General features: G+C 38.7%; 1 protein-coding gene across 4 annotated transcripts in view; it reads left to right on the top strand.

Moving 5' to 3' along the window:
- The first annotated feature begins 640 nt into the window (after positions 1 to 640).
- furina (furin (paired basic amino acid cleaving enzyme) a) overlaps positions 641 to 14619 on the top strand; it is an 82758-nt gene continuing 68779 nt past the window's right edge. The window contains exons 1-2 of one of the 4 annotated variants that reach the window (XM_032560260.1): positions 641 to 825; positions 9616 to 9933. In XM_032560260.1, the coding sequence (XP_032416151.1) occupies positions 9730 to 9933 (204 nt within the window). In that variant the 5' untranslated portion in view covers positions 641 to 825; positions 9616 to 9729. Of the gene's footprint in view, positions 826 to 1070; positions 1394 to 4836; positions 4904 to 8394; positions 8503 to 9615; positions 9934 to 14619 lie in introns of those variants that run through there. The other 3 variants (XM_032560261.1, XM_032560263.1, XM_032560262.1) reach the window with 3 other exon arrangements.

Here is a 14619-nt window from a genome sequence, read left to right as displayed (position 1 = left end):
GATGCAAAGTGGTGAAAGAGGAGGATTGATTAAACTGGGTGGCCACTGTAAGCTATTTATTGTTGACTGAAACACACAATGTGCAAACATAGGCAACTTGACTCAAATTCTGTCATATTTCTTTGGAAAAAACTGAAACATAATGACTATAAATGGAGTGAAATACAAAGTTTACATGAAATAACATTATTACATAAAATAGTGACATTTTATTGTTTTATTATCATTACAATTTAGGGGAAAAACTGAATTATTTTTTTAAAAATGCGCTAGCATGAATAAATATGCTAATTATTGGCAAAAGGGAGACTAATTTATGTCTGCTCCCTAGTAAACTCTAAAATACATTTTACATGTAGTGACGCATTGGTGGCTGCCTATTGATTGCCTTGTTTACAGGCGGGCCGCCAAATCAATCTATTTTTTAGGATTTCATTCAACCTTGGGCAAGCCTTGAAATAACAAATAACGCGAACGAAATGGGAGCCGGTTCCCATCTTTTCGGAACCGGCGACGAGAGTCTGCTCCGTTTCGAGCGACACATCCGTGGTGCAGTTCCCCCTGTGATCAGCAGGTGGAGATGCAGCAGCGCTGCTGCTCCGTGAGGAGGTGTTGCTCAAACGTCTCCACTTTGTCCATGATCCTGACGTATTTCCTGGGGCTTGTACCGACCACTCAGTGGTACACCGGAGGGGTATCATGACTGTTTATCATCAGCAGTTGTCTTTTACGCCTTCTTCCGTCGTTTCGCCGTGTCGTCGTCGGATTTAACACCGCAGTGTGAGACAATAAGCCGCAGGATCGAGCAGGATGTAAAGGAAGCTGGTAAGTTGAGCCGTTGGTAAGTTTACCGTTTGCTTTAGCTTGTTGTGTTTGATTTGTTCTGGTCGGGCTGCCGACTTTCACCGAGCCAGCTGCCCCCAGTTACGCCGAAACCCTGACACTTAGGAGCAGGCAACGGATTATTGACTACGCTGTTGTCAGTTTGTGGCGTTCTCCCAAAAGGAGGGGGGGAGAATCACACACATAAACGGAGGCTACGTCGACTACGCCGCGTCCGGTTTCTGTGGTTGTTCGTGCGGACGGTAGGAAAACTGCTGCTTCCGATCCGCGCTGCTAAATCGGTTTGTGTCCCTAAAAACACAATTGTGAAACGATCGTCAGAAGTAGATAAGAGGAGGGAGGAAAGAGGGGTAAAAAAAAGGGGGGAGGCACATGTGAGAAGGAGCAGCGTGGCGTCAAGTTTGCGTTGATCACTGAGCGCTACAGTTTCAGACATATTTGTCAAGCGGAGGAGTCATCATCTCCATCCTCATCATCATCGGATCAGCTCCAGCCGCAGCTCCGAGCCAAACTGTGACTCCGTGTTGTTGTGGCGAACTGGAGGACTGAGGTGAGTCAACCCCACGGAGAACTCGCAGCAGGGGGCGAGAAATCCAAACCCTGTAACTTAATCTGGTAAATATTGATGTTTTGAGCGTTTCGGGGCCAGATCGAGAGAGAGAAGTTTGGCTCTTCCTATTTTGTGCTGCAGTTTGGCTCAGCTCTCAGCAGACTTTTGTTGGTGCTCCGTGTGTATTTTTCGGGGACAGCGGGATTCCTCTTTCAGGGAACTTTATAAAGTAACGAAGATAAATCTGGTTGTTTTAAATCCATAGGGGAGGAGGTTAAGGCATTAGTTTCTGGTGATTTCTTTCTCTTGATACTAGGTGTCAGGGTTGTTGCTGCATTGGTACATTATGAGAAGTGATCTCCTGTTGTGTTTATGTCTTGCACTGTAATTTCAAAAATTTTCAACTGGTGGTCATTATGGATAATCACAGAAAACTGTGAAACCCACTGACATGCAGTAGGTAAAAACAAACACAAAAATTCACATAATGAAGTATTTATCCCAGAAACCATGAAGCCTCTCGGTACAGGACAAAAACACGTCGCAGTATTTACATATAAATATGAACGAGGGATTGTTTCCGCTAAGAGCTGAACCCTGTGTCTTTGAGAGTTTTATTAACTCTTGTTATAACAAGGAGAGCGATGTCACATGAGCAGCGTTGGCTGTTCACAGGCAGCCACAAAATGTACAACTCTGCATCAGAACCACACATCCTCCTCCCATTTTCTCAAGATGACCTTCACATTTCAGCAGCCAAAGTGAGACTCAGAGTTGCAGCAATTTGTTGATGTCCATCAGACACGTTGCTCTATTTTACCTGGTGATTAACTGTTGCATATTGAAAATACTAACAAGTAAAGAAATTTTCTAACAGGAAAAATAAGCAATTCGATTTTGATTCTCCGAGTTCTTCTTATGCTATAACATTATATAAGTTATAATAGTGTTATCTCTATCATTTTTTAAAATTATTTTAATGCATTGATTTAAGCAAAAATAAATGTAGGAAAGCTTTTTTTAAAGTGTGTATTGCTCAGATTTAGTTTTTTCTGTTTTCCTCTTTATATATTTTACAAAGCTTGCTAAGTAGCTGGGCTGTCTGCTCCGGTAGTCAGCCTGCAGTCTGCTGCTCACATAGCTCAACAACTGTGGTTTTAAAACCGCGTTACTATTATTCTTTCGTTTAAACACCAAGACTGTTGTTGTGCTTCCAAACTTGTCCCTGTTGTTATAAGCAAGGAAAACGTGTGGGAGACTTGGGTTTTCGTTTCCAACATTTAAATTTTATTTTATTTTTTCCGGTATATAAAATATATCGGTTTGAAATAATACAAATATTTAAAACTTTTTTTAGACAGCAAGCAGTCTTTATTGGTATCTTCAATAAAGACTGTTGCATTTGTGCCTTCTGATGTTTAAAAATAAAGTTCAGTCTGAAATGTTGGCGCTGTTTTACCGTCTAGTTCTTCTCCTCATGTCTTCAGTTCTTGTTGCACTCAGTCAGCATTCCCCAAGCCCCTGCAGCCTCTCCGTTTAAAAGGAATCCCATCGAAAACTCGTCTTATCATCGTCTTTAATCAGGCATGTTTGACAAAAAGGAGTAGAGCTGCTGTTACTCTTCTTAGAAATGATGTGACTGTTGCAGATGACGTCTTTGCCCTCCGGGGACTTTCTCCAACAAAGATACAAACAAGCATCTTCTTCTGGGCTGTGCTCCTGTCACTTCTGATAACGCCTTTCTGGAAGTCATTTGGTTCCAGACCTGCTGCCTTCCAGCGTCTACAAGCTTTTTATGTCCTATTCCGCTCGGGCTTTTCTGACGCAGTCTGAGAACGATTGCTTAGTGACGGTGATCTTCGGTTTCAGAATCAGTTTTATTGTTAGGCAGGAAGTTTATAAAGTTACACATTAAGACTTCCAAAGGTCAAGATTATTTTTTATGGGATGCAGGAGAAAATGTAGAGTTTTCTTAGCCATGAGGAAGGTGTAGGGTTACCTGCTGCTGTGCACTGCTGGTCAGTCTTTACTCATTTAAAATACAAATTTGGTTGTTTAAAATAATTTGTGGTAAAAAAGAAAGAAATTACAGTGATGGAATGGAAATTAAGAGCCACCCATCCTTCTTATTTAGGAAACTTTGTTTTAAAATTACATTTACTTTATTCCATGTATTTCCCTAAAATGTATGTTATAAAAAATATAACTAGAGCTGCGCCATATTAGGAAAGCATGCAATTGAGACACAACTATAAAAAATTGTTGTATTGATATGAGTTGCCACCAACCCACCGTTTCTTCACTTGTCATATCCTTTGCCATCATTGCAGAGGAAGAGAAAGGAACTCCTCCGTCTGCTCTGCTGTAGCAGCAGGTAGTTCCATCTGAGTAAACGGATTCATTATTAGCATTTATTGGACTTCAAATCATTAACCTGGTCTTTTACATTTTCGGTTTTGCACACCTTAATTTTGTGCTTATGATAGTTATTCAATAAACTATGCGGCTTTAATAATGACTAGTATTTTTTAAGCACAGACTCATTTTAGCAGCGGTAATATCAGTTGATCCTTTCTGTTTTTAATCAAATCAGTGAGATCGTGCTGTGTGTTGTCCTTAAAATGTTTGTGTGCATTCTGTGAGACGGAAGATTTTTTTTTTTTACTTTAATTGAAACTGGAAGCTGGATTTTCACATTTAATTGGAACTAATTAAGGATTTTTCAGATAATAGGAGCTCCTCTGGTTACGTAACACCTGCAATGCTAATTATAAAGTGACTTGCTGTGAATAAATAAATTGCTCATTTGTATGTTGGTCCAATAAACAAACCACAAATTTTGCATAGGCTAATATGTGCTGTCCTTGTTATATTCATTCATGTATTATATTCATAATTCGGCCCTTGGCTACACTCGCAGCCTATTATCTCTAAAACACTCTGGAGAGTTTTTGACTGCGGAGAACGTAGTTCGTGTGTGTCTCAGTGAGTGGGCCGACAGTAATTGCGGACTTAGAATAACTTGTTAAAGGTCATGTTGGCTAAACCTGCTGGAGTTTTTATTTTATTTATTTTTTAAAATCTCATCAGGACATAAACAATAAACCAATGAGGTGTAAAAACTGCTTCCTTACCAAAACTGTCCTGATGAGATCGGTAATGAGGTCACAGTTATCTGTTGGGGTTTAATGATTCTTGGCTAATTATAATATAGTTTCAACGCATTGTCAGACTCTGACCTGCGCTGTAATTTACTTCAGGGAGCCTAAAGACGCTAAATGTGGCGAATGTTGACTCCTCTAGAGTCTCTTGCAGGAGTTTGGCGGTCTGTTGGCCGTGGGGTGTGCGGTTATTTAGGCTGACGTTAAGGAAACTGAGTGGTTAGCTGCTCTGATGAGGTCACAGGCTCCTGCAGTTAAATGTCAGCGTGTGTCTGAAAATCAAACAAAAGCCTGGAGAACATTCACACTCTGTTTGCTTGTTGCACCAAAGGACAGAGGACAAAACTGAGTGAGTTATACACACAGACTTTTTGATAGGTTTCTCTCTGTACTGTAGCCTCTTTGGAACCTGATGTTTGTAAAGATTTGATTTATATATCTTTGATATAGTGTCAATTTGAGGTGTTTTTTTTTTCTGTTGCCTCAACATGACATAGGTAGATTTGTCTCTCTTGGAAGCTATTTATAGAATAAAATGTTGGCATTTGTAAAGCCTGACTTGGATTAGCAGCCTGTCTTTCTGGGACAGAAACAGGTTGACCTGTTTGACTGGTATTTGCTGTGGATAGTTGCCTCATAATCTACTGAAGGAAATTTACATTACAGGTTAAGACACTAACTTCTCACTTTGCTAATGGACATCTCAGGATGTTTTCATCTTTTTATTTTGGTTATAAAATGGTTTGAAATTTCATTTTAGTGCTTTGAAACCAACCCACGTTATCGGGATTTTTCTTTATTGCGCACCAATACAGGCGAACAACATGTCACTGGATGGGAAGGTCTGCTCTGATCCATGGAAGAGTAAAAGAGCAGATGTTTTAGCTGATGTGTTATCTGTGCCAGCCAAGGAGTCGGTCAGATCAGCTGTTTACACAATGTGTGTCAACACTTGGAAATGTTTGTTGGCCCTGTGTAGCAAGCACAAGATAAGCCACGTGCTACCGTTAAGCAATATTCTAAGATTTAATGGTGGTATTAACTTTTTTTCTTCTTTCAACTAGGCAAATGTGTTTTTATGATGCTGATCCAACCGTCACTGAGTCAAATATTTTCTGGATAAACAATCGTCAATTATTTGCTTGATATTAGTGATGCACCGATTAACCAGTCAGAAATCTGAATAAGCCGATTTTTCAGCTGATCGACGCTGGTAAATGAGAGGCAAATCAGATACTGAAAAATTTAAATATTCCTGTTTGTTTGAATGCATCAGAACTAAGAACTCCCACCATTCATAACAGAAGCACATCAACTAAATGCGTGTTCTTCAAAGACACTTTTATTTAGTTTGATTAAAATAATCTGCCTGTTGGGGGTGTGAGCTTCATAAATGGGGATGATGTTGCAATTCCTATGTATTCCTTAAGGGAGAAAATCAGAATCGGTCCAATCCTCAGTCTGCGAGTCAGACTTTAAAGGAAAAAAACCCCATCCTGCTTCAATCTGCCCTTGAAAATGTATTGCATTTGGTTTTAGAGATGTGAAGCGATCACTTTTTTATTCTAATTGCCCCTAATTACCCCTACACTGAAATGCTCCTGTGTTTTTAATTTGAAATAACAGGTTTTTATAAGAGGAGAGAAAAATGAGCCGCCGCTGCATCTAAGCACATTATTCTTTCATTGCAACATATCATCATGGGAAATCTTCAAGAGCTTGTTTGCCCTTCCCGAGGCTAACACAATGGCTTACATGGGAGAAGTGACTATATTGCTTATAACACCTGAGTAAAAAGAAAAAGAAATAGGTGAGAGCAGTGGCTCTGCCATAGACACCACTGGAGATCTCGTATAACTGCACGGAGAGGGAACCGCACAATAGGAGCATTGTGATCAGTGAGGTCTAGTTCATTCGGTGGCACAGCAGTTAGCATGAGGGATAATAGTCTCAACAGACAATAAAACTGACCCCACAGCATTACTGCAGACGTGTGTCAGAAAGCAATTAAACAACAAGCTAAGATTTGTGTCAAACCTGGTAGCAGAAACCTAAAATGGGGAATTGGGTTTTCCATCTTTGTTTATAGTGGGAGGCTATCTTGCAGCATGCTACAAAAAAAGAAAAGTGGAAGCACTAAAAATTTCTACTTTGTGAAAAAATGTCTCTCCACTGCTTTTTATGTGCCGTCCTTGGCTGCAGCCTTTTCAGTAGCTGCCACTGCTGCCTGAGGCGTTCACCCTCGAGAGGCTACTTCACTTCCTACTGAAACGGACTCTGTTGTTATCCCTCAGCATCGAGGGTGTGGTCCTGCTTTCCAACCACACTCCTCCACCTCTGCTGCCAACTCGGTCTACCTAAGCATTTTTCTTTTGCAACCTTCGTTGACAGTAACGTCCCGTGGGAGTTTGGAGGCCTAAATTTGCAGCCGTGTGCCTGACCACAGTATCAGGTCCTGTCCAGACGTCCCGCTCACTGCGTCATGCCGAATTGTTAAATGGCTGTTCTTAGCTGGGCTCCTCAAACCTGCTGTTTGGGAACTTTAGTTTTTTTTTGATTGATCAAAAACAAATAAGTTATGTGATTCGTTTAACATCTGGTGTGTCTTAAGTACATTTACATATATTTTGCATTTAAAAAGTTTTTTTTTTCTCTCATATAATCACACCCAGGCCACTTTGTGATCCTAAATTCTATATTTGTCTAATGTTTTCTAACTGGTTATGTCACATTTTATTCAACTTTCATACCAATGCATGAGACAGACTCAGGATTTTGGACCACATGAAAGGTTGGGATCAAATATAAGCAATAGACAAAAGAAGCATGTGATTGCTGCTCTGTTTTATAATTGCACGCTTCGTTCATTCTTTGGAGTTTTAGTTTTCAGCTTTATCTCAGCAGAACAGCTCTTCTTAAAAGCTAACTTCCTTGAAATCCTGGTTTCTGATCTTCAAAATAAAAGTTATGCCCCAGCAGTGTTTACTAGCAATATTAAAGCAGAAAGCCTTGATGGAGGAAGTCCCATTTTGTCTATAACACACACTGTCTATCTATGGAGGGCCAAGAGGGACAAAAATAAATAAATAAATTCTTCATTAACCCTTTCATGCATAGTGGTCACTACAGTGGACAGCTATCTAAAAGCCATTTTCTTGTGCTTCCTGTGGATTTTTATGTTATAAATGCACACAGACCACTGAAGTGGACACTAATGCATCATAAAATATACCATCAACTACTGGCCATCAGCTGCAAATGCAAGAAATTATTTTTGTTAAATACAATATGGCCGACAGACAAAAAAGCATGAGAACCGACCCGGTCCCTCCTTCTACTGTAGACGACTCTTGCAAGTAAAAGAACTATTGTGACATCAGATAACCCCTAAGGAACAATACTACTGATGTATTTTTCAAATAACAACTTTGTATTTGGACAAAATTACAATTGATCACATAAAAAAAAAAATTTAAAAAAAATTATTTTTACAAAAAAATGTTCCTACCTTTTTTATGCCTTAAGAAAAGAATTTTAAAAAATGGAAAAAAAATTCTGACACAAAGGATCATAATTCATGCATCAGAGGGTTAAGACATTAGTTAAATGTACCATAAAATATATATTTAAATAGATAAACATACAACTGATGTATTATCATTAAAATGTAGACTTGTGATAGCTGGTGCAGATTATTAATTAAATGTATTTAATTATTCCTAGTTTCTTGTTCTGCAGCTTCATCATGACACAATTTTATCTGTCAAGTTGAGGGGCGGAGCTGTGGGCGGGGCTTACATGGATCTGTTGAACTCCACTAGTGCCGCCTGATTTTTGTGGCAGCCTTTGTAATAAGTTTTCCTGTGAGCTCTTCGGAGAGATTTTACAATTAGCAGACAGCATGGAAGCAGGAGATTATCATCCAGACTACATGGCCAACAGATTTGTGTAAGCATAAGCTTGTGTTTGAATGATTTAATGGTAATTAATAAATTAAATGTTTATTAAAAATGTAAGCATTTTATTAAACATTTATTTTATTTCGCGTTATATTTAATTAATAATTTAATGATGCATTTATTAGATTTTGTCCCTGGTGGTTCTCCATACGTAGCATCTGTATTTGTCTGTAAATACAACTTGCTGCATGCAACACTGGAGTGACCAGTGCAGTCCAGGTCACTCTAGAACTGTAAGCTGGTTGCATTGGAGTCTGATGGCAGCTGCATTAAAATGATAATATGAAGCACAAACAATAAAAAATGTATCGGCATAAAAATGTGTGATGTGAACAGTTGAGACAGTTTGTCTTCTACTTTAATCTAGCTTAATGTTTCCTTTTTGTGCAAAAATAAATTAAATACCATAAGATACAAGGTAGGAAAGCAAGGAGTTTTGGTATTTTTAAACATTTAGAAAACCTTGTGTCCTAAATATGTTATCTCTGCTCAAGAACAAAAAAAATTTCAGATATACCATACAAGTAAAACATAGTTATATCTTAGGTAGTTGCACATGTATTTAAGTAAAGATATACTAAGTAAATGCAGTGAAATGCAATTAGAAAAATTAAAGACACAGTATACCTTTTAATATATTTTAATACATTTAATCTAGTATATCGTAAATCTGTCTTAATGTTTTTTTTTTGTTTTTTTTTTACTTCAGAGACAAAATGTTCAAATAATATTTAAGATGCAGTCTATCTTAAATGCATCTACATACATTTGATGCAATATGTTTTAAATGGTTCTTTTTTATATCTAACTTTATTTGCTCATAGAAACACACACATCTAAGATGAACTTAGCAGCCGGTTTCTTAAAATCAGCAGCTGTCGTGTTTTCAGCTCTTTCTTTAGTTTTCTATATTTAAATCAAGGAAGAGGTGATTTTTTAAATCTTTTTTCTTGTTCTTCTGTTTTCTTCCTCCTACATTTTTGTTAACACGGGGTGATAAATCTTCTTTGTTCATACTGGATTCAGTCCAGCTTGCTGTTTTGGAACTTGTACATTGGTTTTAATGCTTCGTGGTTTCCCGTCTTCTTTTGTTTCTCTCCAGGTGAGCTGCGACTCTCGCTGCCTTCGACTTCCTGTGCACCTGCATGTGCTGTAAGCAGCCCCAGCCTGTTGGAGAGCTGCTTCGGTCCGTGACTGTCTTGCTTTAGGAGAACCCATGGCTTCTGGGCCTCCATCTCCCTCCATAGGCCTCAGGCTGCTGCAGCTGCTAATTGGGGCTGTGTTTGTGCTGCTGGTGTCCGGGTTTGGATCAGCTCTGGGTAACAAGGTCTACACCAACACATGGGCGGTCCACATACCCGGCGGTCCGGAGGAAGCTGACCAAATTGCCAAGAAACATGGCTTCATAAACCATGGACATGTAAGTTGTTTAGGCTGTCTTTGGTGTAGTTCTTAAGATGATGCCGGGATATGTTCCACTGGGCCGTTGTTAGTTGAGGTTACCAAGGCCAGGTTTTGACTATGCAAATAGGAGATGGCTGAAACCTGAAGCTGTTGCACACAGTATCTGTAGCTAATATCTGCCTTCATTTGCTATTAGGGTTCTCCAAAAAGCCCTCGCATGCTCTTTCAACCCTTCTTTGAAATATTTATAGATGATTTTTCATTATTTATGTTCATTTTTTTCCGTGGGAGGACAGCAAAGTAACATTATGCCTTTCTATTTTTACTCAGGTTTCCTTCCACACACAGAAACCTTGACATGTTCAAAGAGTAAAAAAGCTCGCCTTTTGTGTTTTTCAATGAAACCACCTTGTATTGACGTTTTTGTGCAGGTGCTTCATTGTTGTGCGAAGGATATCTTTTACAGGTGTGTCACTGATCTTTCTTTCCTTTTCAAGGAGTTAACTTGACAGGGGTTTTCTTCTAATTCATTCAGTTCACAAGAACAGGTGTGTTCCTGGGTTGTTTCTGTGAAGCTTTTGAGCTTTTGAATGTGAAAAATGCTTGCAGGTGAGCAGGTTAGACGACGTCTAAGAATACAGTGTATCTACATGTAAATTTGAAAGCTGACTTGGAATTGCTTTCAGATTTGGAGTAAAAAAAAAAAAAAATCACTGTAAATAAAACACAACTTTTTGTCACACATGCATGTTTCAGATCATGAAGCAAATTTTAATCACCTGGCTTACAAAAAGTGGCAATGAGTGAATGATTCCCAGTCTGCACTTCTTCAGAATTGTTGTTTTAAGTAGTGGTATTTAAGGTCATACCACAACACCTCAATCAAATTTAAGTGGAAACTTTTACTAGGCAGCTCTAAAAGCTTAGTTTTTTTTTGGAGCCACTAAAGCTTCTGTTTGTATCTTTTAAAAACAAATGTGTCTTCTTCTATGAGTGTTGAAACTGTCCTCATGTTGTGAAAGTATGGTATGTGGAAAAAATCAAGCTCCTCTCCTCCTTCGTGTGTTCCTACAGCCATCTGCAGAAATACAAAACTCCTGATTAGAAACAACCAATCAGAGCCAGGAGGAAGGATGTTGTTTTTTTTAAAATTAGGGGCATGGTGTGTGGCTTTTTGAGATCTTTTGCCCCACTTCATGTTGCTAGACACTCTCTAATTAAATGATATACGAGTTTCTTGGTAGTTAAATTGAACTAAATACTTGTGGTACAGTGATTAACCTCAGTTGCTTCATGATTTTACAAAAGGGGCAGTTACAATTTCTTACACGGCAGGTAGATTTGTTTCCCCCATTATTAGTGAATTGTTTGTTGAAATGATTCATAATATCTTTATTTGGTCTTTGAGCTGAAACATCTAACTGTGATGCAGAAGATTTCTGTAAGTGTGCTAAAGAGGTGTAGTTAAATCAATAATTTGCCTTTATGTAAAACATAAAAAAAGCTAAATGCTTTTAAGTAAAAAGTAAGCATTTTTTTGTATACTTTGGAGAAAGCTCTCAAAGTGACTATGACTAATTTAATTAGCTGAGCCAAAAAAAAAAGTAATCTTTTCCTACATGCGTTGGTGACATTTTCCTTCTTTATGACTTCCTGCTTGGCTCCATTGGAAGCCGATCACCTGGGTTATCATTTCTCATCATCTTCTCCCTTAAAAACAAACACTGAAGTAAATGAGTGAAGCCTTTAGGCAGATGTTGCTGGACATGTTTGTTTTTATTCAGATTTCTTTTTTCTTAACTGCTGAGCATCAAATCCATGACGGTGCTTAAATGTCCAGCAGATATTTTACTTGTAAAAGTAGATGTCATTGTTGATGTAGATTCTAGTTAAAAGGCTACAGTTTAATCACGCAAGTATCCTCATTTCCACTTGGACTCTTAAATATTTAAGAACGCATTTGATTTGTGTTCTACTGTTTGCACAAAGCAGTCTTTATATGTTAGAGCTCAGTCTACTAGTTTGAGCTTTTTGCAATTGAAAAGCAGAGGAGAACAAGCAGCTTCTCATCCAGATGTTTAAAGTCCACCATATCTCTGCTCTAATAGGCACCAGTGTCCTGTACTGCACCATATGGCCTGACTGGTCACATGGGAAAGATGTTAATTGTGTTCCGCATCATAGCATGAACACTAATGAGCAATCCTACGCACTTAAATCCTTTAAGTATGTATTTGCTGCGGAAAGCGGGGGAGCACAAACAGAGCAACTACACCTGGGTGCTCAGAAAACGGCTCCCCGGAGAAGAGTCCCTGTGTGAGCTTTGGTCGGACTCAGCAGCTTGCTTCAGATCATTTTTGATATTCTGAAAGCTAGAAGTTGGACTTTTATGTCTGAGCTGAGCTGGACTGAAAAGCAGCTCTTGAGGGAGTGTCTGAGGCTGTTTCTGCTTAATAACGCTGCATTAACGAGGATATCTAGAAGGATGCTGAGTAAAGACTTGAACAGCCACTGAAGTGAAAACAGATGTGATCTCTCCCAGTATTCTTGCTCCATGACGTTGATCTCTTACCTTGCATGCACCTTTTTAAATGTTGGCTAATTAAACCCAGTTAGGACCAATCACCCTGTTTAATAAAACAAACAAGCAAAAAAAACAACAACCAGGTACGTGTTGTTGAATCATTGAAGCCATCTTGTGCTGCGGATGACCTCTATTACTTTTAACCTTATACGCATGAGACTCATTCTTACCTCATGAAAAAAGTAAAGTCAAAGTATGAAAGAGTTCAACAGAAGAACACTTACTCCTTACCAGAAGAACTACATGTGAGTGGCATTCCCTGTTTAAAATGAATTGCAGAATGAAAATTTAATGAGCAACAGAGCTGAAATAAAGCATGAGGATTAATCTGGTTCTGCTGATGCCACAAAGTAAAGATGGAGTTTATGTTTGCTGGGATTCAACAGCGAAACTGTGTGTTAACTGTCAACTGTTCAACAAAGAGCAGTTAAAGATGCCACCTTGGGCATTATAAAACTGATGAGCATTTCCTCCCTTTATGCTGTATGGGCCAAACAATTATAAGATGATAAATTAATTAATTATGAGGGTGGTTGCTAGATGAACATTATTTCAGGAGTTTTACCTTTTCAGTTGCACAGGTACCGTTCGGCCTTGGCCTGGTATATATAAATACTCTGTTCATTAGCTTTGAAAGGCGAGCTTGATAATCACAAGCAATGACTTCAATAAAGATGCTCTGATGCGCTGCACTGCTGATGGCATAGCATTTTTGTTCATTGATTAAAATGAAGCCATTAGTTTAGAAATGGGAACAAACAAATCTGTGGAGGTTTTTTGCCCCACAGCTGATTAAAGTTGCTGTGTGTGTCTGTGTGTGCGGGGTGCAGGGGGGTGCGTGGAACGGACTGCAGCATATCTGAGCTGTGATGTTGCTCTGAGATTCTCTCCTCTGGTTTGTGTTGGCATTGGACAGGAGGCCTGCATGATGGGATCAAAGACCAGCTGGACAGGTGTTGTTTTCATTCCACCTTCACTCACTCTGTTTACAATATGGCATCTGTAGCTCTTCTACCCTAAAGACATGGATTATTTATTGCTGTCTGCCGTCATTCATGTCCACACAAAAGACACATTTCTGCAAATATACCCTTTGCTAGGAACAGACCCTACACAACAAAATTTCTTGTGAAAATACAAGCTGTATTTTCTTAGATGCTCTTGGATGCAGCTACGAACAATTTCTTTTCAAAGCCAGTTTTGGTTTTCCTTAGGCTTTGCTGTAACACATTTTAAGCTATTTTTAGCATTCTATGCTAGCAATTAGCCCAGTTAGCACAGCTAGCATTACTCAAACTTTCTGTTTTTATCAACCAATGTAAAGCCTTACCTTGACTCTGAGATTCCTGAAAAGCATAAAATATTTTCAAATCCAGCACCTTCCACACCAGATCGATGCTAAAAGCAATTGTGCTGTACTCTGATTAGCCTTCCTGTCATCTCCTGAAACTCTCTCTCACAGCCTGAATGAACATGTTTCAACTCAGTATGGAAACGACTGCTTCTTTTTACATGGCTTTGTACGTCTCTGTGCTTCTCTGACTTAATTTCAGCGCACAGATAATCTCAGCATCCACACCCATCAGCTCAGTCTGGTAGAGTTTAGTCTGGTCCGTTTACTGATTTAAAAAAAAACAACTGATTTTTGAATTTCCCACCTGCCAGTGCACCAAAAGTTCAAGGCTGATTGATGGAAGAGAAACATTACAAATGGAAGGTAAAGAAGTGACTTTTTTTTTTTTGTGTATATTTCATAAGATGTTTGGCTATTTGTTGTCGCAATTATTGTCATGTAATGGGCTGACTTAAGCATTTTTAACTTGGGGGTCTTTTATATATACATTAACAAATAGAAAATGTTTTTATTTTAAAAATATGCAGTCAAAAATGACTTCCAAAACTTTTCCTTAATTAAAATTCTGTAAGGTTTGCAAAAGGGACATTTTTAAGCAGTACATAAAATAAAACAAAATCTTACGCCAGATCTGTGTCCGTTTAAGTTTTCATTAGGATCCAAATTAATAGTGCAATAAGGTTTTAAATTGCTGTTGGACTATATCAGAAAGTGTAAATGTGGGGGCAGAAAGCAGGGAATGATGGGAATGTTTGCTTGATCAG

This window comes from Xiphophorus hellerii, chromosome 4, assembly GCF_003331165.1.
Source record: "Xiphophorus hellerii strain 12219 chromosome 4, Xiphophorus_hellerii-4.1, whole genome shotgun sequence".
NCBI classification, from domain to species: domain Eukaryota; kingdom Metazoa; phylum Chordata; class Actinopteri; order Cyprinodontiformes; family Poeciliidae; genus Xiphophorus; species Xiphophorus hellerii.
This window is presented reverse-complemented; position numbering and strand designations above follow the sequence as displayed.